The sequence below is a fragment of the Falco naumanni genome, chromosome 1, assembly GCF_017639655.2.
Source record: "Falco naumanni isolate bFalNau1 chromosome 1, bFalNau1.pat, whole genome shotgun sequence".
Taxonomy (NCBI): Eukaryota; Metazoa; Chordata; class Aves; order Falconiformes; family Falconidae; genus Falco; species Falco naumanni.
This window is the reverse complement of record NC_054054.1, coordinates 99820956-99845140: the sequence shown is the minus strand read 5'-3', so window position 1 is coordinate 99845140 and position 24185 is coordinate 99820956. Positions and strand designations below refer to the sequence as shown.

General features: G+C 55.8%; 3 protein-coding genes across 12 annotated transcripts in view; 2 read left to right on the top strand and 1 right to left on the bottom strand.

The window, feature by feature from the left end:
- The window catches only part of AIFM3 (apoptosis inducing factor mitochondria associated 3), a 54111-nt gene extending 49488 nt beyond the window's left edge, over positions 1–4623 (top strand). For all 9 annotated transcript variants that reach the window (XM_040612111.1, XM_040612103.1, XM_040612096.1 and 6 more), the window contains one exon: positions 256–4623. In XM_040612111.1, the coding sequence (XP_040468045.1) occupies positions 256–295 (40 nt within the window). In that variant the 3' untranslated portion in view covers positions 296–4623. The remainder of the gene's footprint in view (positions 1–255) is intronic.
- A 780-nt stretch (positions 4624–5403) lies between these two features.
- Positions 5404–14569, bottom strand: LOC121096250 (sodium-dependent serotonin transporter-like). Its single transcript, XM_040612044.1, has 13 exons — positions 14350–14569; positions 12481–12615; positions 12114–12333; positions 11696–11834; positions 11273–11407; positions 10475–10578; positions 10050–10177; positions 9630–9742; positions 9236–9367; positions 9001–9100; positions 8677–8777; positions 7382–7549; positions 5404–6902 (listed from the first exon to the last, which is right to left on the bottom strand). Exons 1-13 carry the CDS (start codon positions 14561–14563, stop codon positions 6822–6824), a joined length of 1770 nt encoding a protein of 589 aa, XP_040467978.1. The 5' UTR covers positions 14564–14569; the 3' UTR covers positions 5404–6821.
- A 7428-nt stretch (positions 14570–21997) lies between these two features.
- SGSM1 (small G protein signaling modulator 1) overlaps positions 21998–24185 on the top strand; it is a 43861-nt gene continuing 41673 nt past the window's right edge. For both annotated transcript variants that reach the window (XM_040612031.1, XM_040612026.1), the window contains exons 1-2: positions 21998–22040; positions 22125–22168. In XM_040612031.1, coding sequence (XP_040467965.1) covers positions 22022–22040; positions 22125–22168 — 63 coding nt within the window. In that variant the 5' untranslated portion in view covers positions 21998–22021. The remainder of the gene's footprint in view (positions 22041–22124; positions 22169–24185) is intronic.

Sequence of the window (24185 nt, the reverse complement as noted above, 5' to 3'; positions counted from 1 at the left end):
AACTCAGTTTTACATGGAATTGAGGATCCATATGTGAGTTTTTGGACAATTTTATTGACATGTGAGTGAGGGCGGAGGAAGGCACACTGCTGTCCTGCCTGGGCTGGCTGTGCCTCTACGCAGAGCAGCACAGGTGCTGGGATGGGGACCAATGACCAGACTAGCGCCAAGGGCAGTGCCCAGGCACACCGAGAACGTTTGCTTGCGCGTGCTGGGAAACATCTTACAGCACTGCTGTTTTAAAATCTTTTTTAGAACTGGAGATATGTCCTGGCTAACTGGGAAAGGCTCCTAACGCCACTGGTGGCTGCACCCTCCTGATGCTGCACTTGCTGTGGGGAGACAGGATGACAGCTCCACGGACAAGCAGGACCACAGCTGAGCCATTTCCCTTTGAGACTTGGATGAACCCAGTGCCTGTCACTGCACACTTACCTTCCCGGCAGACTGCCAACAGCTCCTCTGCCCCAGTGCCTGCTGGGCTGGAGCTCTGCTGTTGCAATTCCTGTAGGATGCTGGAAAAGCAGCCCCCATAGAGAGCGGGGTTTGGCACTGGCAGCGGCCACAGGTGCCACGTGGCTGCAGATGCTGCTGATGGGCTGGGGGGGCCCCAGGCGGGTCTGCCCCAAGCACGTCCCTTGCCCCTGTAAACAGCATGAGTGCCTTTTGTTGCTCCCTGTGCTTTCAAGCATGTTGCCCCTTCCCAAATCCTTTTTGCTTCTGGCAGACCTCTGATGCACATCCCTGTGGAGCCTGACATCTGCTCCCTCTCCGCATGGCTGCAGCACTTGCCACATCTCTCCCTGTGCCCACCCACCCCAGGGAGCACCTGGGGGGGGCAGGGAGACAGGGTCATGCCGGATGGTCTCTGTACAGCCTGTATTTGTGTTTTGCATTCTCCTTTCTCCAGGCTGGTTGCCCCATCCAGCCCCCCTCAGTAGAGGTGGGTCTCTGCCCAAGCCGAGGGCTCTGGAGCTCATCGGTCCCCATCCCAGCACCCAGAGCGTCTCCCCGTCCCGGAGCAGAGAAGGGGCTGGAGTGCTGCTCCCCATCCCCTGGGGCTTGGTTTGGGTTTGGGTACTGGCAGCTCTCAATCCTGGGGTGCAGAGCAGAGGCTCCCTGGAGAGATGCAACAGCCGGACTGCAGCCCTGGGCTTGGTCCGTCCAGTCAGCCTTGTGATGTCTTTTTCCTTAATGATTATTGTGGCATTAGTGCTGCTGCTGATGCATTTCTCAAGGAAAAGTAGCCAGAGGAGTATTTCTGGCTGTCCTCCAGCCTTCATCACTCATTCCTCCTGTCACCTAGTGACAAGGCTACGTTTCTCATCTCCAGGTGTCATGTTTTTTGCCCCTTGCTGGAAGAAGAGCTTTATACACCTCAGAAGTGGACAGGGCCAGTCCACAGCCCGGTGTCCATCAGCCCAGCAGAGTTGGAAGGCAAGAAGCCCTCTTGGAGAGCCTCCAGCGCTCTGTCCTGGGGGAGGTTTCTTCCCCAGCAGTCAATGTATTACCATGAGTCCAAAGCAAGAGGATTTATATTTTTTATTTGATTCACTCCCTCTATGAATTAAAGCAGTACTATTCTTGGATCTGGGCCATCTCTGATTCCTTCCAAGGCATTGGGTCATCTCTGCAGGTCAGCCGGATGATGCAAGCACCTCTTCTGTGCAGGCTTCCTACTTGTGTCCAGCTCACCTGTATTCCGGATTTTCTGATCTTTGCTGGGTAGAAATGACACCAGTTGTCTGTCACATCTTTGGTTGGTCTCTTATGGTTTCACTGCAAGGTTTTTCCCAGGCAGCATGGCCAGAGGGGATGGTAGGCAGGGATGTGCATGCTTCAGCACGCAGCAATGAAGAGGGGCCTCTCCTTGAGCCATTACATCTATCTGCCAGATCCACAAAGGGATGTGAACTTGCAAGTCTCATCTTAGGTCCCAAAAGGCAAACATTTATGTCCCTGTCCCCAGAGCAGTGTGGGTGAGGGCTTTCTCTGCGGGCAGGGGTGGCTGGGGCTGCTCAGCTCCTGGTGGCCCAGGCAGGGCTCTTGCTGTGCACACTGGCCAGGGAGATGTGGCTTTGCATCCCGTGTCTTGCTGGTGGGATGGCTGGATTTTGCTTTGGCAGATTCTGCGGGCACCAGGCTGGGGATGCTGGGGCATCACATAGTGGCATTCCCTGGAGCTCTGTGGTTTTCACCCTGGGATCTCCAGCACATCTTCTATGCTGTGTGAGACTGGCAGCCCTTGTGCCACACCTGCTCCCCTAGCACAGCTTGGCTGAGCTTTTCCGAGGCCTTTGTCTCTCTGCTGACCTGAAATCTTGGCACTTTCTGGAGTCCTGGGCACACCAGCAGGGTGCTTCATTTTTCAGGAAGATGCCCTTTGAGTCCTTTGCCTCGGCTGGGACCTCACCCAGTGTCAGCCATGAGCTGTGCACAGCAAGCATCACCCCCATGTTCTTGGGGCTGAAGGCCGTGCAGGGGCTGAGGAAGGATCTTCTGCCCTAGCTTATAGCTGAAGTGTGGGGAACAAGTTGCATTCCCCCTTTTTACAGAGAAGCTGTTTCAGCCAGGGCTGGGAATGTCACCTCATGACATGAGAAACCCCAGTCACCACTGTGGCTTTCCTTAGGACATGTGCCGGGTCACGGGCAGGATTGCCAACAGAGCTGGGCATCCTGACGCTGACCTGCAGGCATCGCTCCTCCACATGGATGTGGGCACTTCTTGCAACCTCCCATGCCAGGACAGAAAGTTTCCAGCTCTTAAGAAACCACCTGTTCTCATTGGGAGTGAGCACCATCAGCTAAGCCCAGCTGGCATACATGCACCTTGTTAGTGATCACTGGCTGCATTGCCCCATCACATTTAGATTCACCAGATTGCCCAGGTATCTTCTAGGTTGCTTACCTGGGTTACCCACGCAGACTTGATGCCCCCGGACCCCGAACTCTCCACTGCCTCCTGCTCCTTGGATGCTGGGCTTTGTGTATTGCCCTGCCCCCATCTCACCTTGTGTGCTGGCAGGACCCAGGGAGCTGTGTGTTGAGCACAGCACACCTCCCCTCCCACACACCTGAGAACCCATCTGGACAGCTTGTGGCATCACACCAGGTGACAGGTTTATTTTCAGTTTCTTCACGCCCTAAGCCTTTGTTTAAAAAAATCAGTGCTCCTTCACAAGTTGGTTTCTCAGCTACTAAGTGTGGCCTCACCCTTTGTCTGTCCAGCTCTGCCCTTACTTTTGCACCTTGCATGTTGCTTGGGTGAACATTGCCTCTTCATGTACTGGCATTTACTCCTTGCTTTGCTCTTTTTTATAGCCCCCAAGGATGTGGTGGCAACACAAATAGCTTCAACATCTTCCTTTCCTGCAGTGGCACGCTTGTCCCCCTGTCCCTTGGGCTGGCTGCCCTTGTCTCGGCTAGAGCTGGTCTGAGCTGAATGGTGGTGGCCAGCCATCTCCAGGCAAGCCTTCCCAGTGTCACTTCTGAGGCTGGGAGGTGTTCAGTGTTAAGGTGTTTACCGATAAACACCCTCCCTGATCAGCAGTGGAGACTCTTCTCACCAGTGGCATCTTCAGGTGACTTGTCCAGTCATGGCCAAAGAGACCAGAAGGACTTGATGAGCCTTTCTGCTCGTCCATCGTCCTCCCTTAGCTCGCTTAACTAAACCATCTTCTTTCTCTTGTTCATATAATTTTAAGCATCTTTGTCCTATATCACAAGCAGAGCAGCACCTTTTCAAAGACCTGTTCTTACCCTTTTCCAAAGGCAAGACAAAAGGATCACCAGGAGGTAAATTTATACCACACTCTTTTTGCCATTCAGGCTGGTTCTTTGAAGTGAAAAACATATCGGTGTATAAAACTTTGTCCCATTACTTTTCCCCCCTTAAAATCAACATCAGCTGTAACACTGCATTATAATTCAAAGTGGCATTCATTGGCCATTTTTCCTCATCATCCAGTTTATACAAACGGCCGCCACTGATTACAGTATTTAACTACGTTGCTTTTAGTTACGTTTCCCACAGAACCAGCCCCTGTTTGTTTCCAGTGTCCCAAAAACACATCCCAACAAGAGATTTCTCTGAAATGCCCCTCCACTTAGACTGACTAGTGCCTGTTTTCTTTTAGTGCGCCTAAGATTTTGTAACAATATACATGTATATAAGCATGTTCAGAAGTTCAGAGTGCACTATACCAGATAGAAATCTATATCTATATCTATACTTGAGTATGTCAGGCAGAAATTTTACCAGATTGTTTCCAAGAGAGCCCTCAGTAACCCAGGCTGGTGGGGCTTTTGCCTGGACTTACGGGCAGGTTTCCCAGAGCCAAAAGGATGCCTTACATCTGACCAGGGGAACTTTACTTTGGAGCCTTTGGTCTGGGGATCAGAGGTCTTCCCCAAGAATCCCTCAGTGCTGGCTGGAATTCCTGCAATCCCACAGATCCACTGACACTCAATAGCAGTGTCCCACCTGGGTTGCCAGAAAACAATACTGTAAAGTTGGTCACGGAGAAAAACCCTCTAAGACTTGCTTGGAAGTTTCAGAAGGCCGGCATTCTTTATGGCAGTGCTGGGAGCACGGGGGAATGTTTCCTCTGAGCGTGCTCACCCAGTTACTCGAGGGTACGCACCACGGACAGCAGAGCACTTGCACACTCATAGCACATTACACACGCATTTTCAGTCAGGCACGGGATGGGTTACAAGTTTCTTGCTTTAATGCAAACGAGCACACACCCTCAGACAGCACTGCTGAGGTTTTTTACTAGCTTCGCACGCTCCCCAAGCGGGGCCTTGCCCTCTCTCGGGGGGCTATCTGAGTCAGAGGTTGCGATTTCCCCCCACAACAATTACCTTTGTCCGACTTCCAACCAACATTCTGCGGATCGCAGCACTCTATCGGCTTGTCTCCTCCTGCGGCCACAACGTCCTCACCCAGAGGCTCTTTCTGCATCACTGAAGAGAACGGAGATCTTTTCCCCATCCATTCTTTGTTCCCCATCCTTCCCAAGGCTGACTCCCTGGATGAGAGGTCCCTTAATTTGTCAGTTCTAACAGCTTTAGAGAGTCAGCTTGGCCTAACCTTTGTGCGCAGGTGTGTTTAACGTAGAGCTAAACACCAAATCAGAGCGTGGTAACTGGGGAGCTCAGACATCTTGTCCCTTCTATGGCAAAAGTCTTTCAACAGATAAAGGTGAAGGCCTTTTGCTGAGCCAGCCACCTTCCCTTACTCTGTCATAAATGTGTATGTAATGGTATCTATACCTCATCCCCAGCCCCACGTGCCCCCCCAGCCTTGTATGTCCCTGCATGCCCATGTGCCCCCCCAGCCCTGTGTGCATCCCCCCAGACCCATATGTCCCCCCCATTCCCATGTGCTCCCCCAGCCCTGTGTGTCCCTGCACCCCTGTGTGCCTCCTAGCCCTGTGTGTATCCCCTCAGCCCCATATGCTCCCCCAGCCCTGTGTTTCCCCTGCCAGCCCCACATGTCCCTGCACCTCCATGTGCCCCCCCAGTCCTATGTGTCCCCCCAGCACTGTGTGCATCTCTCCTCACCCCATGCGCCCTTTCAGCCCCATGCACCCTCCCAGCCCCATGTGTCCCCCACCAGCCGTGTGTCCCTGCACCCCCTGTGTGCGCACCAGCCCATGTGTATCCCTCCCAGCCCCTATATGCTCTCCCCCTCCGTGTACCCGCCCCCCCCCCATCCCTGCATACACCCCCAGCTCTTGGCTGCACTTTCCTGGTCGGTTCTGCATCACCCCAAAGGAAAGCAGGAGCCGCCAGGAGGGCACGGTGAGGGGCACCACAGTAAAACCAGCACATGGCTGAGGCATGGGGCAGGAGCTGCTGTTCCGCCTCCACTGAGCTGGACCGGCTGCTGGAACACATTCGATGGGCTAACAACTGTGGAGAAATGGCGAGAGCATCGGAAGCAGCGCAATGTTATTGGGAAACTGCGACAGGTGGACGGTGGGTGGTTTATACCAGCGCCGGGGCTGCTTCACCCTGAGCCTGTTTGTTTCTAAAATGATGTGTATGTAGGTCTTCTTCAAGATGACCTTCAAGATGACGGGATGGGCTGGCAGGAGGGACCGACCTGTCTTGCCGCAGCAGTATGTACCCGAGGGGCCACACAGTTTCTCTCCCAGACTTTTGATCTTTGCAATGGAACAAGGTATTTGTGTGTCAGGACAGTGGCAGCCCCCCACCTCCCCCAGCCCAGCCCTGTGCTCTCAGCCGCACCACAGTACTGCATCAGCACGGCACAGTGAGCTCTGGCTCCTCTCCCTCGTCCGATCTCTTAACAATTGATAGCAGCTTTATTTTCCACATCACTCACGGCACGGCTAAAGGCATGCACTACTCGCGCCAAGCAGGTTTGCACAGCAAGGATGCGAGTGTCTCTAAGCAAGGCGTGTTCACAGCTTGTACAGTCGGACAGCAATCCCTCTGCAGCGGCACTCCTCCGTCTTCACCAGGAGTCAGGGTTCGCCTCCAAACCGGAGGAGTTTGGCCCCTTCCAGCCCACGGGACTCAGCGGCAGGTCCCATTCTCCCTGCTGGGGATCAGGTTTTCCTGCCTGCAGGGAGAACGGGCTCCGCGCCGCTTCCGACGAGATGCTCTGACACAACAGGAGCCGGTAGCCGGGGAGCTGCCGCCAGCATGTGCAGCCACCAGGGGAGATGCGGGGGGCAGTTGGCTGTGAGGAAGGTGATGGCAGCTTCTCTTCTGCCTGCCCCAGTGCTTTGTCAGGGCACGGGCAGGAAGCTGAAGCAGTCTGTGTCCCCTGGACATCCCACTGGGCTACAGGACAGGTGATGCGCACGCCACTTCTGCTTGCAGGTCTCGTGTTATTTTCTCTGGCCAAATGCAGACAGCAAGGCGCTGGAGAGTGTAAGCAGGTAGAGAAAAAAAAGACAATGGGTTTCCTTCCTGCACTGGTGCCATGTGCAGGGCTGCCTGCCCAGCGTGCCGAAAGCCATCCCCACTGGAATCTTGCTCACTGGGGGGCTAGAGCTCTGTCAGTCTGCAGCAGAGCACTGCAGGCAGGATGTGTCCCTAAAGTGGGCTGCAAGGAGGGGTGACAACTGGAGATGGTCCCCTGCCTACAGGACTGTGCTGACTTAGTCCCGCTGCCTCCTGGCACAGCCTAAGTCACAGCTTCAGAAATATAACTTAAAATGATCAGGTCATCGAGCCTCAAAGAGCCTCTGAGCCCTTTTCCAAGTGGCTCTTCAGGTGTGATTTAATTGCAATGTGAACAAAGATGCTGAGGATGCATAAACCATCTGCCCAGCTCACTGGCCCTGGTCTCAGGCTGACCCAAGCAGGGGTCCCTGCCCACCCATGGCTCTGCTCCTAACCTGCTTGAAGGATCCTGGCGTCCAGACGAGCTTGTACACCATGTAGAAGGGGATGCAGATGAAGGATGATGCTCCTATGAGGTACCCCACCAAGATACTCCACTCAGGGTACTGATAGTCAAAGAGTGTCAGAGGTGGCTGATCCAGGAGGGAGCTGATAACTATGAACTGTATCGAATGAAGTGGAGCCTGTTAGGGAAGGATGCTCATGGGGCCAGACCGTGGCAGGACATGCCCTGCTGCTGCTCACAAGCAGGCACAGGGCAATAGCAGGGCCATACAGCCCGCAAAACCCATGTGCACGTGACATGGGTGCCAGGAAAGCTCTTCCATTATGGCCAAGCATAGCCAGCAGACCAGGCCCATTGGCTCCCCATGGAGAGCATATCAGCTGTGACATCTCCATAGCCCTGGCACTGATGCCAGCTCATCCCAAAGGTTAACAACATCCACGTCCCACTGCTACTGCTGCTTTCCTAACCATGAAAGGTCAGTGTGGACATCACAGTGACATTTCCCAGACTGCTGCCTCTCACTAGGTGTGGGCTAGAAGGTCTTCGTCTAACAAACCCACTGAGACAGTGGCTTGCAAAGGCTGCACGTCCCCATGCTGAAATGAAATCATCTGCTGTCTGCTTTGATGATAATACTTCTCTCTTAATAACCAGGGCAAAGCGCTTGGAGCTGTAATTAATCCTCACAAGGCCTCTTCTCCTGGAGATCCGTCGAGATTAGACCCCTCTGCCTCTTGCAAACGGCAGCCTTTGAAGTGCCGGGGGAGCTGGCATTTCAAAGGGGATGGATCCAGCCTGGTGCACAGTGCCACAGTGCTGTCAAGAGATGTACCTATGCCTGGCCATGCCAGTGCAAGCGTGGGACACTGCCAACCAGGAGGATGAAACAAGGCTGCACTTGCATCCATGTGAGCACCCAGCTGCTGGCTCCCAGCTTTGCCCCAGAGCTGCAGAAGAGGCTAGAAAATCTACTTCCAGATCCCTTTCATGGTGAAACCCTCTGTCCCAGGGGCTGTGGGCAGCTTGTCATTGCCTGTGGCTGGAGAAGCAGTACGGGGAGCCGGCAGGGCAGGCTGGCACAAGGTCCTACAACCTCGGCCAGGACCCCGGTCTACCCTCCCAGCAGCTTGTTCACCTCATGTGAGCAAGAGGGGAGTAACCAGCACCGTGGTTGCCCAGGGAGCTGGGCAGCAGCAGCAGCCAGTGAGGGAAGAGCAGCTCCTCTGCAGGGCACTCGGGGGGAGGCTGGTATCTGTCTTTAATCTGGGCTGTAATACTCACCGCTAACAAGGCAGGGCTGATGGCGACCCAGCACACCTTCCAGAACATCCCTGGCGTGAAGCCCAGCATGGCTTTCACATCGTGGGAGAACCTCTGTATCCCTGTCAGTGGAGAGAGCTGTCATGGCCCCAGAGACCCGCGGAGGATGTGGGTACAGGGAGATTTATGGCTACATGGCCACAACACCCTCTATGGCCCATCCCAGCCTTGCCAGGAGTCACACGCTTCTGCCCCTGAATGCCCTGGCATATACTCATGAGCATAAGGTTAAACACCCACGTAGGTACCTGCAGGATGATTTTTATGAAACAGGCAGTTTCTTACCATAAAACCAGGAGACAGCTATTGTTTCCAGTAGCACCACTGCCAGGATTGAGCAGCCAGCACCAAACTCCTCCAGCAGCTTCACCACGTAGGCTCCCCCCTGGAACAGCACAAGAGAGGAGAGGGAAGCTGCAGACCTTGCAGGAATGCGAGGCAGGTTTTTGGCACCAGCAGTTGTTGGAGATATGAGCAGATGTGTGGTGGGGATGGGAGCGGAGTAGTGCCCGGTACTCACGTAGGTGAGGGTGCTCAGGGAGCCCAGGAAACAGACTGTGATGAGGCCGAGGACAAAGAGCTCCCGTCGCCCAGCCAGGACCTGGGGGTACTCATCCATCACAGCTGTGATGACGGCCTCCAAGCCCCCAAACTGCAAAGGAAATACAGTGTGGGGTGGAAAAATGAGACATGGGGATGGTTCTGCTCCCCCCATAGCCCCCTCTGCCTGTGAGCAGAGTGGGGACATCCCATCCCCTCCCTCCCTCCCTGCGCTAGCCATGCTCAGAGGGCTTGGCAGGCAGCCCTCCTTCCCGAGGCCATAGCTCCCCTTGTCACCCCACTATTAGCCATCAGACACAGCCATCCCCAGTAACTGCTGGGGACACAGCCCCAGGCTCCACTGAGGTGCCTACCGTGCTGTCCAGCCCCAGCGTTATCATCATCAGGAAGAATATGATGGCGAAGAAGGTGGATCCCACCATGTTGGCGATTGCTTCAGGGTAGGTGATAAAGAGGAGGCTTGGTCCTAGGAGAGTACACTGGTTTGGTTTGCCATTCCCTGCTCTGGCACAGCTCTGGGCACTGGGGAATGCTCTTGGGGAAGATGCCCCAAAGCCAGAGTGGCTGTGCCTGGTCCCAGCTGTGATACAGGGGCTGGACACCTCACTGCTCTCCGCCCCTGGGAATGGCTCCTGGACACAAGCCCCCATGCCCCAGCAGACCTCAGGGCTGGCCATCACCCCGGCCTCCCTCAGTCATGATGGGCTAGGGGGGGCTAGGGCAGCTGGGCACCACAGGCTGGGACTGGGCAGTTGCACTGGAGGGGGGCGAACCTTTATCTCTCGCGACATCCTCCACTTCCACATCCCTCATCTCAGCCATGTAGCCCAGCACAGTGAAGATGACAAAGCCTGAGAGGAAGCTGGTGAGGCAGTTCACTGCACTGGTGACGAGTGCATCCCTGGAATGCCGAAAGCAGAGACATGTCCTGCAGCAGAATTCCCCCTCCAGCTCAGCTCTCACCCTGGGTCAGCTGCCCTGGTTGCCCGCACCCTTGCCAGTTCCCTCTCCTGGCCCTGCACACCAAAACCGCCAGTAAAATGGGGAAAGATGCTCAGCACATGGCTATGGGGCACAGGAGCTATCGGGATGTGGCTCCACTGCAGCCATGCTTGGTGTAGCCCCCCTGCCCGCAGGCTGCAGCCCCCATGCCCAGCACAGCCCCTGTGCCCACAGGGACCCATGGCTGGGAGCTCACCGGTAGCAGTTGTTGTGGAAATGGTTGTAACTGGCCAGAGCAAGAAGTACACCAAATCCAGGGCCCAAGGAGAAGAAAATCTGTGCAGCAGCATCAACCCAAACCTGGCATGAGAAGCAACAAGCAGGCTGGAGAATGGGCAGGGCAGGGGTTCCCTGGGGCAAGGATGGGGCTGGGAGGTGCCCCACAGTGTGCCCACCCCATGGTGTGCCCACCCCATGGCACAGAGATGGGGTCTGTGCTGGCACATGCTGCCAGACCTCCTCTCTTGCCTGCCCCATCCCCCCTTGAGAGGTCCCTGGAGCATGGGACCTGCTGCAGGATGGAGGGAGCTTGTTTCCACCCTCACATCCTGCAGCCAGAATTAAGCAACAGCATCTGTGTTTGCCCATGTCCAGTGTGGGGACAAAGTCAAAGGGAGCCCCAAGACCCCCATCCCACCCCTGCCTGGGCAGGTTCAGTGCTGGCAACATGGTCCTTATTACCTTTAATGAGAATTCTCAAGTGCTGCCTGGTAATTACCCACAGAAAGCCTATTGTCAGGCCAGGGTGAGAACATGGCACAAACAAAACCCAGCAGCAATGAGATGGGTGATTCAATTATAGATTTACATTTCCAAGAGCCTGTCTGGGATGTCTTGTTTCTGTAGGAACTAGGGCCCCGTCGCCCTGCAGCACTTCGGCAGGGCCAGACCTGGGCAGGGGGGTGTGTGTGTCCTGGGGAGGGGGTCTGGGTGCTGCCACCCCCACACTGGGAGGCAGCCAGCGCCAGGGTGGTGTGTCCCACCGCACACTCACCGCGGTGCTCAGGAGCTTGCTCCAGTCCGGGCGCAGGTAGAAGACGACTCCCCTCCAGGCACCGGGCAGGGTGGCCCCCCGGACCAGAAGCATGAGCAGGACAATGTAGGGCAGCGTGGCTGTCACCCACACCACCTGGAGAGAGGCAGCTGTCAGCCCGCAGCACCGGCAAAGCTGCTGCACCAAGAGCTCAAACCCGCCGGTCGGGCATGGCCAGCTCGCTTCTGGCTGCCTGGGGTGGCTCAGGGGGGGTGGAGGCAATATCCTGTGTTTAAGCAGCCAGGTGAGCTGCAAGACCCCACCAAGGCTCGGTCCCTCCTGCCATGGAGGGGAAGCGGCATGCCAGGCTGCGAGCCTCTCCATGCTGGGGGCTCCGGCATGTCTGTGCCCGGGCAGGGCCGGCGCCAGAGCCCTCTTTCTTACCTTCCCAGAGGTTTTCACCCCTTTCCAGAGGCTGAAGTACACAATCGTGAAGATGAGGAAGAGGCAGAGGAGCAGCTGCCAGTGGATCCCCCCCACGTCGTACAGACCCCCAGACTTCTGGATCTCCAGGACTTTCCTCCTGCAGGCAGGGATCCCCACGGCCGGGGAGGGGTCTCAGGCCAGCGTGGTGCTGCTGGCTCTGCCCTTGCAGGCAGCCGGGGAGCTGGGTCAGCTCTGAGCAGGCAGTCCCATGCTTACCTCTCCCCAGCACACCAAGAACAGGGACAGCTCCCCAAGAGCATCCCCCTGTGAAAGCCTGCGCTCAGGCACCCCGGTCCTGCTCCCCATGCAGCAGACCCAAGTGCCTCCATGGCGATGTGCCCCAGCTTAAACACATCATCCACGTATGTGCACTTACGTATAAAACTCCTCAGCAGGGGACCTGGAGAAGTTGGTCCAGGTCACGTTGCTCCTCCCAAAGTAGTTGGTGCAGTTGGGTGTGTTCCAGGGGTTGTCGCAGCTTGCCCAGGGCAGGGTGCCCGAGAAGGACGAACAGAAGTAGTAGAGAGCCCAGGCGATGATGGTGTTGTAGTAGAAGGAGACGTACAGGCCAATGATGCAAATGGCAAAGCCGATGCCTGGCGAAAGAGGGGGACAGACTCAGCAGACCATGCTGGTCCAGCCCTCTTGCTGCCCCCCGGGACGTGGCTGTGGGGACCTGCACTGCCTGCATGGCCCCGCTCACCAACACCGCGGGTCCCCAGGTGTGCAGCAGTGGCCCTTACCTTTAAAGATGGGGCAGATGCGCTTCCAGATGGGGATGGCACCCATCCTGTGGAACTGCCCCAGGGCCAGCTCCATGTAGAAGAGGGGCACCCCTCCAAAAACAGCCATCAGTGTGTATGGGATGAGAAAGGCTCCTGTGGGACAAGGAGCAGAGCGGCTGTGAGCACTGCAGTCCCATGCAGCACAGGCAGGCTGCAGGTGGAGGTCCACTACAGCTGTCCCTCCCAGTGCTGCGGGGATGTGTCCCAGAGCAACATGTTTGGGTTTGGTTGTGTGTTTGCAAGATGCTTCGCAAATTATCTCCTCAGAGGGGCTCACAGACATGAGGACCCCACTTGGTGCCCCAGCTTCCTGGGCTGCTGCATCAGTCCCTGCTGGCATCCCAGCCTTCGTGGGAAGGGATCGTTTGGCTGGGATGGTACAAAGATCAATACAAACCATCAGAGTGCAGGAGATGGGGCACGAAGCACCTCTCAGATCTAGAAGAGTTTTGGAGAAAATCCTGCTGAATATGCACAGCGGCCCCAAGACACAAATAATTAACGCTGTAATCTGCATTATTCATAACAATGTCATCTTTACCAGGACTATGCTTGTACCCCATGGAGGTTTTGGAACTGGAGTTGCTCTCTGCACTCATCAGAACAGCCTTGCTGGGATTAGTTTGTTTAACCCTTATGGCTCCTCTCTCTGAGAGCCCTACATGTGCTGGGGCAGGCGTGCGGGATGGCATCCCCAGCATCCTCCCACAGCCCCCCATTTGCCTGACAAGGCTGCTGGCCCAGAGGTGCTACGTTCCTGTTAACAGGACTGCCTTGAGGATTTCTTTTCTAGGAGCAGCTCCAGCTGATGGGTGAGCCCGCCATCAGCCTGGATCAGCGCTCCTGCTTGTGTGGCTCATGGCTGTGCTTTCCAAGAGCTGCGATGGGAACTCCTCACCTCCTGTGTGCATGGGGCTGGAGAGGAAACCATCTGCCTGAACCACATCAGTGAAGAGTGGCTAAAGTTTGCTCCTGGTCCCACAGGAGTAAATCGCAAATAACTGTGCTTCAGTGTGGGCACCTGGGATCCACAGTTTAGCCTTGAGTATGGTACTAATTATCTCTTCCTCATTTTCCCAAGCAGTAGAGGACGTTACCCAAATGCCAACTTTGGCAATTAAATCCACTGTGCTTTTGCGAACAGCACGAATTTTTCATTCCTCATTTTTAATTTCCATGCAAGAGGTTTTTCTGCTCTGCTCTATTTAAAGCAATTTATTTAGGCGTCTTTTACTCAAAGTTTTCTCCTTCATACAGCTTTTGTATCTTAACTTTCTGTTGATCACTCACAGGATTGAACACCCTGAGCCCTGCGCGGCACTGAGCTGCACGTCCCGGGGAGCCAGGATTGCTCCGCAGGGTCCGGCACTGCTGGCTGCATGGCTGGGATCTGCGGCAGGCAGATGGGATGCTTGTGAGGGTTATTTTAAACAATCAGAAAGGGTTTTCACAAAGTCACAAGATCATGAAGTGTATGAACCTCCCACCCCAAATTTACGGATTCTTAATCCTTTCATGCAGTTTGGACCACGCTAGTTTTGTCTTTGTGATCCCAGAGCTGCTAATGCACTTCTAACTACACCAGGGAAGGAGTGAATGATGACAGGGAAGGAGCAGGTGGAGGAGGATTTCGAATGAAGAAAGACACAAAACAGAAAAGAGACAAATGTCAGGAGAAGTTGGGTTGGTCTCTAAACTGCCCTGTCTGGAGAGGAGCAGCTAGAGACAAAGAAAGAAAAGAAAAAACAGTTTTTTCAGCATTGGAAAGATGGAAACCAGGTTTCTTTTCACCGAAAGAAGACTTAAATAACCCTAGTGTGTCCTTACCCCCTCCGTTTTGGTAGCAGATGTAAGGGAACCGCCAGACGTTGCCCAGATCGACAGCAAATCCGATGACCGAGAGGAGGAAATCCATTTTCTTGCTCCACTTGTCCCTGGGGTGGGTTTGGAGCCCCAGGGGTGTGGGGCCAGCCAGGGGACCTGGGGCCATGCCCTGCTGGGGAGGGCTGGTGGCAGGTGCTGGGCAGGGCTGCTCTGCCATCCTGCTGCCCTGGAAAATCCTGCAGAATTCAAGCTGAGTAACTTGGGGCCGTGAAGGATTTTTCTGTTGCTGATGACAGATCCAAGGAGGGGAGGGTCAGGCTGATGCTTCCCCACCTCCCACTGGAAACCCACAGCACTGAGAACAGCCGGCGGAGAAACCCATCCTCTGATCAAAGGCAGGAGGGGGGAGAGCAGTTTTCTCAGCACAGGGCTGAGGCGTGGGGACCAGCCTCACTGCACAGCTTTCTGTCCCCTCTGCTCCCTGGGTCTGCACCCGGGCAGCTGCATGTTGAGGCTGGGGCGGAGTGGGTGAAATGGAACCGTATTTGCACACAGAGGTGGTGCTCCATCCTCCCGACAAAGAGTTCTTTCTTTTTCCTTGGTGTATTTTGCAATTACTGCTCTGCGAATGGTGACCCACCAAAGGGGGTGACTGCTCATTCTTGCAAAGGATGCTCTGCGGAGTGAGCGGTGCCTGGAAATCTCCACTGGCCAGGAGGCAAACGCCAGGCATGAACTTGACTGGTGCTCGCCGTGAGCCCACTGGCCTCTCGTGGGCTGGGGCCATCTCAGTGTTCTGCCAGAAGCCAGCACAACTCAACAGAGCCACCCAGTTTAAGTAACCTTGCATCACCCTATCTGTCCTTATGGACTTGCTGGGTCTTTCAAAGCACAGGGGTGAGAGCTGTTGCAAATAAGCCACTTGAAAGTGAAATAATTTTTGCAGCTCAGATATGATCAGGGAGGGAATGGCAGTGTACCATTGATCTCTTCAGCTGGACAATTTAACAGCAAGTTTCATTGCAAATGAAATGTGCCTGTGGCAGGCTCACATCCAGGCCAGGTCCCTGCATCTTGCCCTGGGCCATGACACAGGGACCAGTTCAGAGCGAGCCCTTGTCTGGGGCCACCGAGTGCTGCCAGGGCTCCAGGGTGCTCCAGCACCGGCTTTTGCAGGCACCCTCATCTGTAATTAAAGGAAACTACAGAAGAGATCAAACCAGGAACTGCGGTTCTTAGGGCCATGGTTAGCAGGTTGCTGTGACGACGTGACGCAGCTGCTGGGTGTCTGCCACTGGACACTGTTAATCCTTCAGGCACACGCACGGAGACCTGTTAGAAATGTCCAGTTAAAAACACTTATTTTGGTTTTTTTTTTTGGTGTATTTGGCCCTGGCTGTCCAGGCTGTCAGTTTGGAGCCACTTGGGGTTGATGCCGGTCCCTGGTGCTGATGTCCTGGTGCTCTGGCTGGCTGTGGCAATGCATGCAGGACAGGCTGTGCCTGGTGGGTTTAGCCCAGGCATGGTAGCACAGCCACCGCGGGGCAGGGACACAGCTGAGGACACCAACCCACCGGCTCCTCACCTGCACCGCACGAGCATGAGAGCCCTGGCAACAGGATATTTGTGTCTTAACCACCTACGCCTCCTTGCCCTCCTGCATTTGCCTGCCCCCCTCCCCCCCCCACCCCCACACTGTGTGCCCCAGGTGTTCCCTGGCCAGGTGTGGGGATCACAGCAATGGACAGCTGAACTGGAGTGCCCAGCCCCAAGCTGCCCCCTCCCAGTGATGGGTAGTGGATCTGCTCCTGCCACCCACCTGCTGCCGGTCCCTGCACAGGCTGCGCTCAGCGTGGCTTCTCATTCTCTGCTTGTGGAACATGAAATTATTGTTCCTTTTAACACCTCTCCTCTGAAAATGAAACAATTTTCTGCATGGGTTTATGAGGACCAACTGGTATCAGCTCTCTGCACTGGCTTTTCTCCGAGCAAAGGGGTTTAGTTGGAGTGTGTCAGGGTGGTCCCACGCAGGTGGGTGGGGAGTGAGTGGAGACTGGGGGTGTCCCACCACAGCCAGGCAGAGCCCCTGCTCCGTGAGTCCCCATGCACGTGGCCCTGCCAGGCTTTGCCGGTGTGGCTCTCCCGCAAGCCAAGGCCTGGCACACAGGTGAGGGACAATTAATCTCCTGCAGATTTATACAGGATTTGTGTCACTCCTGGGACTTTACAAAGCCCTGAATTTCAGTTGCAGTCCTTGCAATATGGGTATGGGCGCAGCTGTCGGGAATTAAAGACAAGGCTGTACTCAGCTGCTGGGGCTGGGGGGGGCTGGCAGTGGGGCTGCAGCTGGCCCTTGAAGGGCTGAAGGTTTGAAATCCCGGCTGCTGGTGCAACCTGTCTGAGAAGTGTGCTGGGGGGAGCAAGGTTTAATCCCCCTGACCAAAGACCACCTTAAGGGCATAAAAGACAGAACAGAGACAGTTGGCGCCATAGCAACCATGAAAAAATGATAGCTCTTTCTCTGTAGCTGACCCTTTTTCAGGTAGTTTACTTGCAACAGCTCGGCGTGTCAAGTATGGAGACCCTGCTGCATGCCAGTCCTGCTCCCTGCTTGGGAAGCCTCAGCAGATGGGCTCGGAGTTACCCCCAGCCTGAACAGAATGAGCTGGCCATGCTGGCAGGGGGTGAGAGGTGGTCTGCGGTGGTCTGTGGGGAGCAGGTCCCTCCACAGCATCCCTCAGTGCAGGGTGTCAGGCTGAGATCACTTCCCAGATGTAAAGCAGCAGCTGTTCAAACACCAGCATCTTTTTAAAACCAAGCTACTTGCTCTCCTGAAGACTCTTTTTTTTTCTCCACATTGATCTTTTAGATTATATGAGGTGGCTTTGTACTCTGCACCTTGGGCAGAGCTGGGCATGCAGGACTGGCACTAGCCAGGCACAGCTATAACTATTTCCACAGCTCCAAGCCAGAGCTGCATGGTGGTTTTGCAATACTGGGACGTGCAGTCTGCACGTTGCTGTCTGAAAGCTCCCTACTCCCTGCCAGTATCAGTTTCCCAGCACACAGATGCTGCTCTGCTCCAGCTGAGCCGATGTGCCACCCCGTCGGTTTGATGCCACTGCTGCCATTCCAGCAGCCTCCATCCCTGACAGATCCCACCCCCGGGGTCCTCGCTGGTGAATGAGCTGTGAATGCACCCAGCGCTTCCATCCCGCTCCTCCAGCTCCCACCTTCTCCTTGGGCACCTGATCACCCACCCATGCCTACTGCCTCTCTACACAAACCCGCTCATGCGGCTGCCTCTTCTCCAGCATTGTGTCAAGGCTGCCGCTGTCAAGTCAATGAGAAGAGAGCTTTGAAATCTCAATTTTTTTTAGAAGCTGCAAGCTGGATAAACTGTTGCAGGTTCTCAGGGCTGCTGGAGATGGGAGGAGGGCAGAGGGAGAGGTGTCTTTGGGAGATGGTCTTCATTGTGAGGAGTTGTGCTCCCCAGACTCAGATCCGGTGTTTTGGGGCCCTGCAAGCGCCAGCCTTCCAGTGTGATCCCAGCTCTGCAACCTGCTGGAGAGACAAGTTTTCCCCAGAGCTTTGTTTATTCTGGCCCCTGTGTAAGGAACTGTGCGTGGCTCCAGCCTGGCCCATCAGCTGTACTGTGTGAGGCTCAGCGTGCTCACCAGTGACATGCCAGACAGGGGTGTTTTCTGGATAAAACACTGTTATTTCACCAATTGTACCCAAGTATTTTTGTCCATCATCTGACATTCAATTAGAAACATTTCAGAGAGGATGCTCTGGGGGCTATGTAGTATTTGAAATAATACACAGCTGAAGTCAGGGGTGCTGGATCTGAGCATTCATTTTGGCCCGTGATGAGGAAGGGGTAGCTGGCAGGCAGCTATGACAGGATTCTCTGCCTTTTCTTTACTGCAGCTCATGTTCTGAAAGCCAGCTGGTCCCCTGAGCATCACCTATGATGCTGTCTAAATCCCTGCAATATCATAGTCAGATGTACTCTCTGTGCTCCCTTCATCAGTTTACTTTTTGCTGCTGTATTCTTTACTCAAAGCACAAATCACTTTAGATTTAAAATGCAGAGTTTAAATCTAGATCAAACCAGATTTAAATTTGAATTTTCACCAAGTCAGAAGTTGTTTCTAAGCAATACGATTATTTGATTAGCAGATTGCTTTTATCCTACCTGCTCATCCATGCAATGAAATGCAGAGGAGTGAAATGTGGTCTTAAAGCAACTATCCTGTTTAAGCCACAGAGGCAGCAATAGGAAGTTTAATTTAATTAGCATGATACTCAGAGATGTAACTTAATCACATTAAGTATAGATCAACGTGCTCTCATTTAAGCTCTCCAGACTTCAGAAAACAGGGGCCAATCATCTGCCACCCATCTTTAATCCAGGGAGAAGCAAAATTTTCCAAGGAAAAGAAGACAGCAAGGCTTACAGAGAGCTTGTCACTGTGCTTGTTTCAGCTAATTTCTCCCCAAAGGAAGGTAATAAATTAGTAATAGCTCCCACTCCCTGTATAGCGCCATTGTTCCTGGGGAGAAAGCAGCCAGGCAAACTACTCATCCCCCGTTGCCTTACTTGGTACATGGTCCCACAGAAGTGCTGGCACCACCAGCCACCTGAATGTCTCTGGGTTCATTCGGTGCGTGGATGCTGCCTACCCCATGTCAGTTGGCCTGGAGTATTGCAGAGATTGACAGGACTGAAGATTGTACAAAACCAGCACGGTTCATTAACAGGAATCAAAATGATCTTCTTCCTCTGGGCTTCTGTCTGCCAGCTCTGTGCGTTTGAGTCAAACTCACCAGCTGGTTGTCGCTCCCTCGAGCTCGGCAGAGCCCAAAAGTGGGTCCCCTCAGCATCACCCCTCAGCAGCATCCTGCCAGCACAGGCGAGGGGGAAACCGGGCAGTGCTTGGCAGAGCACAAATGCTACGGCAGAGTTGCTAAGGTATTCTGGGTGCTGCAAAAGTTGCTTGGGCTCATTTTGGCCCTTAAAATAACTGGGGTTTGTTTGTTTGTTGTCTAAGTCCTAAAAGTTGTTCCTGGCTTGGCTTGGACAGGCTTGTTTTCCTGACAAAGGTGCCGAACTGAACACTTCCTGATGTCCCCTGCCAATCAGGAGGCAGGTTGATGTCTCCAGCATCATTTTCACAATAGCAGAAGTGAGAAACGGGCAGAACCTTGCCTGCCTGCCTGTGGCCAGGTTCAAAATTTTGTCAGGCAGCCCAGGCTTTCCTGGCTGGCAGATGCTGTTGGCTTGAGTCAGGTAGTCTCATCCTGGTCTGAAGAAGCTTTACAGAGACCAGTGCTGTGCAAGGTGCTGCGCGTGACACATTCATGCTGTGCCCTGGCTCCTCGGGAACCTGGCACCTTCTCAGTTTCAGCATCTGCATGTATGCAGAGCCACAGCTCTACGCTGTCCCAGTGACAGCTCAGGGTCAGAGGAGTGAGTAGGCTGTCTCTGCCCTTGGTAATCGAATTCACTGTTGATATTTGATGGTGCTCCTACATGGTGTTTTATGAGGCTTCAATGCCTTCATTATGAGTGTTTATTAGCCTGTCTTAATTGCCCATTCAAGAGTGTAGGACCTGCGGTCATCAATAAATGACAGGCGGGGTTGCAGAGCAGCAGAGCTGGGCACAAGCCGCCTGGGCTGACTGGGAGTGCAGGAGGAGCCCCTTGGGCAGGGCCGTGCTGCAGCCTGGCTCCTGGCCAGCTGTGCAGGTCTCAGGTCAGACCCCAAAAGCCCTGGGCTCCTGCCTCTTAGCACCTTTGGTCCTTCTCCTGCACCCGGGGACCCCATCCACAGGGCTCTCCACAGACAGACCCCTGGCACAGGCTGCTGGGCAGAAGAGATGCACTGGTGCCCACTGGTGAGTCTGGGCAACCGGACTTGCTGCCTTGGGGGACTGCAGATGGTGGTTGTGGGGAGCAGAGCTGCAGCCCTATGAACAAAGCAGGCGTGGAATTCCCGACTTGGCACACTAAGTGCTGTGTCACTCGCTGGGGGCCCAACCTGAGGCCACGGGCGACTCCCTGGGTGGGAATCTGAATCCTGAGGGTCAAGTCAACACTCACTGACTGCAGACAGTTGTGACCCTCACCAGCACATCCAGAGCTGCCCAGGCTAGATTCCCATGAAGCCCAGAATCTTTCTGGGATCCATCTGGATCAGCAATCACATACACCCCAGCAAGCCAGCCCTAATGCTGCAGTTCAGCAACATTTGCACTGCCACCACTTCTGTTCACAGGCTATTTAGCAAGCAAGTAAACAGTCACAAGAAATAGCGTACAAGGGAACAGGTTTTCTCTACAACAGATATGGCACAACTATTCTCCTCGCCCCTGTGCCAGTGGTGAAGTACAGAAGGGACTGGATTCCGATTAATCCCAAGTCCAGAGCTCCCTGGCAGGCAAATGCCCAGGCCAGGCACCAGAAAGGAACTGTTGGGATGGATGGTTTCTGCCATCTTCAGGGCCGCTGAGCATCAGCAGGGAGCGAAGGCAGCTGTTCCGACGCGGAGGATGCAGCCCAGCTCCAGGTGTAGCAGAGGAGCAATGCCCAGGGTTGTGGAGCTGGCAGGCTAGCGAGCATTTCCCTGCTCTCCGTGCCAGGACCGAGTCCTCTCCCAAGCAATGGCAGCAAGGGCCAGCTGGGGCCGTGACAGTGGCCAGAGGCCACCTGCCGGCATGCAGCGTGGCCAGGCACTGCTGCCCTCACTCTAATGTGGTTTGTAGTTATTGGAAACCAGACTGCGAAGGAGCCGGGATCCTGTTTCTATGGAAATGTCCTGGAACAGCAAACGAGGAAACAGAAAAACAGAAGATACGTTAATGGCAGCTGCTAGGCAGGGCTTTCTCTGAAGCAGTTGTGATTTTGATGGGAGGTGTCTTGGGTCTCCTATGAATAGGTCTTCTCAGCTCATGTATCGCCTTCCCGGTGCAGAAGAGCCCACGGGAGCATGCCTGGATGGTGCACGGCTGTGAGGATGTTGCTTCTTCGCACCCCAAACTGTGCCTGTTGCGCCACATCCCCGTGCGCGGGGACACACCAAGGGCTCGCCCCAGGCTGCGGCCTTCGCCCCGGCCCCATGTCAGTCACCCAGCCCCATGGGTTGCCACCCCTGGGTACCTGGGGGCACCTTGGCCCCAGGTCAGGGGTGCTGGGGCCTGGGCTGGAGGGGGTCCGACCTGGGGGCCCTGGGAGCTGGGGGTCCTGGCTGTACTCCTCACCGAGTGGCCCGGCCTAGGTGGGACCCCCGCACTGAGGACCCGGGCCTGGTTGAGGACCCCCGGCCCGTCTGGGGTTGCCCCGCTGAGGGCCCGTGCTCGGCTGAGGTCCCCCTGAGAGTCTGGGTTTGGCCGCGGCCCCCCGAGGGCCTGGCACGGGCTGAGCCCCACCCTCGCCCCCCGCTCCCGAGGGGCTCCTCGGGGTCGCCCCCCGAGGGCCCGGGCCCAACCGAGGCGCCCCCGAGCGCGGCCCGTTGCCGGGGGGCGGCCGTGGCCGTGCCGGCGGCGGGCGCGGATTGGCGGCGGCGGCGGCGGCCCCACCTCGGCGGGCGCGGGTGGGCGGTGCGGCCCGGTGGGCCCGGCCCGGCCCCGCCGCCACTCTGCCGGCGCTGCGGAGCGGAGGAGCGCGGCCATGGCGGCGGCCTCGGCGGGTAGGGCGGGCGGGCGGCGGGCCGGGGGGCGCGGGCGGGCCGGGCCACACTACACTAACGGGCCTCTCCCCCTTCCCCCCACAGAGGCGGAGACCCGGCAGCGGCTGCTGCGCACCGTCAAGAAGGAGGTGGGTGCCGGAGCGCGGCGGCCCCCGCGGGAGCAGCCCCGGAGCCCCGGTCCCAGCTCGGTGACCCCCTGCCGGGAGGGGAGCCCCGGGCCGCGGCATCCCGCTGGCTCCTGCCGGTGCTGGGGCGGCCGATTTCACAGTCCCCCCCCATCACCCCCGACGCCGGGCAGGGCTGGGGACCGAGCGTGAGCCCGCGGGGGCGGTGCGGGCTGCAGGCGCCGGGCGAAGCGGGGCCGCCCGGTCCCCGGGTAGGCGGAGGAGCATCCCTGCAGCACCGGCGAATTTTGGCACCCCAGTGCCCCGTGTTTTTTGAAAATCGCCCTTCGCTGGTGGCAGAGCCGCGCTCACAAGTTGTGGTTTTCCGCGGGGGAAGAAGGGGCGACCCCCGGCGCTGCTGCCGCCGGGAGCCGGGCCGGGCCGGGCCGCCCGCAGGGCCCTTGCACAGAGCCGGGGCCCGCACACCTGTGTGCCCCCGTGTCCTGTGCGAGCGGTGCCGTTTGACATCTGATTGCGCTGATCTCTCCTCTCAGGCATCTTTAACTCTTGGTTTATACTGTGTTTTATGCTGAGCTGACTCAGGCTCCTTCTGTCCGCGCAGCACTTGGTGTTTATAATGTGTGTGGCATTAACACAGTGAGCTAGATGGGGAGCTGAGAGTCCCAGTGCTCTGCCACGGAGTTGGTGTGTTGCCTGTGTGTGGAGGTGGGCTGCATGAGCCAGCAGGGCCGCCTCTGCCACCCATCTGCAGCTGTAGAGCTGTCTGAAGCAGCTGAATGTCGTGGGACCCGCTGCAGAGCCTGGACTTGCTCTGCTCTGTGGTGGAGTGCTGGGTTGCCAGGAGCTGTTGTCATCTCTTGCCTGTGGCCTGTCCCTGCAGGTCACCTCCCCTGGGATTTTGGAGGGTATGATGTGGGACATTTTGTTTCTGGTTTTATGAGCATCTTGATCTCCAGCTTACCAGCTCCAGAAAGTGGAATGTCCCTACAGGAGACACTGCTCGGAGTAGGGTGAAGGAGACCGTGGGTGGTAGGGCTGAGAAGGGTGACAGCGCAGTGCGTTTGACTGTTCATCGAGACTGCTTCCCACCTTTAATCCTGTGCTGGGTGTGGTGGTAAGGAATACTACTTGTTGCCTTGGCAACAGCTATTAAACCAGAAAAAGGGTATGACATTTATTTAGCATCCTGGATAAAGCTGACATCTCATTATTACTGTCTGTCTGCTACGCCTCCCGAGTGGAGAGAGACAAAACAGCAGACTGCACATCAACTGCCGCTGCAGGGTGGTAGGCAGGGATTGCCCATCAGTGTGCTGGTTAAACCGCTCGGCCAGTGGACAGGAGCTTCCTTCCAGAGACCGCTGTGGCTTCTGCAGGCTGTCACTGCACATGAGCATCTTCTGCACTGGCGTTTAGTATGGGCTTCTCTCCCTTTGCCCTTCCTCCAGGGGATATGTGCTTGAAGAAAGTGCAGCTTGTGCCTAGGGGAGGAGAGCCAAGGGTTGTGACATGCCCTTCTGCTGTTTATTGGTAAAATAAATGTATTGTATGAGGGTTTGGTGAATGCAAGTAAAGACTGAAGGAGAGAGGTGATGTAAGGGGAAAGCCCTTCTGCCCTGGTGAAAAGCTACCAGCCAACGTGGCATGGTGCTGTAATGTGAGTGTTTGACACAGTCTAGTATCTCTCCAGCAGCCCTTTAGTAAGGGCAGTGCAGGTGCAGAGCAGAGATTGTTTTCTGGTGGGTCTCATTGCTCGGGGCTCTGCCTCAGGATGTTGGTGCAGGTGTGGGTTCTTTGCCTGCGCAGGCACTAGGCGGTTGCACTTCAGGTTTCTCCCAGCTGGAAGCAGTAAGACCTGGCAGGGACCCTGGTCCTGTGAGAAGGGGCTGTCTGTGCACTGCTGTGCAGGTGGGGATGCTCCATGGCAGACCCGTGCTGTGTGCTCTCTCCACCTGGGCTTTGCTCTGTTAGGATTTAAAAAAAACCTGGGGAAACATGATTCCATGCATTATATAGTTAA

What these genes read in the sequence shown, in the direction of transcription:
- LOC121096250 (XM_040612044.1), bottom strand. Translation starts at nt 14,563, where the DNA reads ATGGCAGAGCAGCCCTGCCCAGCACCTGCCACCAGCCCTCCCCAGCAG. An exon ending in CTGCTACCAAAACGGAGGGG is followed by an intron (nt 12,616 to 14,349) that starts GTAAGGACACAC and finishes CTTGTCCCACAG; the next exon opens with GAGCCTTTCTCATCCCATAC. An exon ending in TTCCACAACAACTGCTACCG is followed by an intron (nt 10,178 to 10,474) that starts GTGAGCTCCCAG and finishes TCGGCATTCCAG; the next exon opens with GGATGCACTCGTCACCAGTG.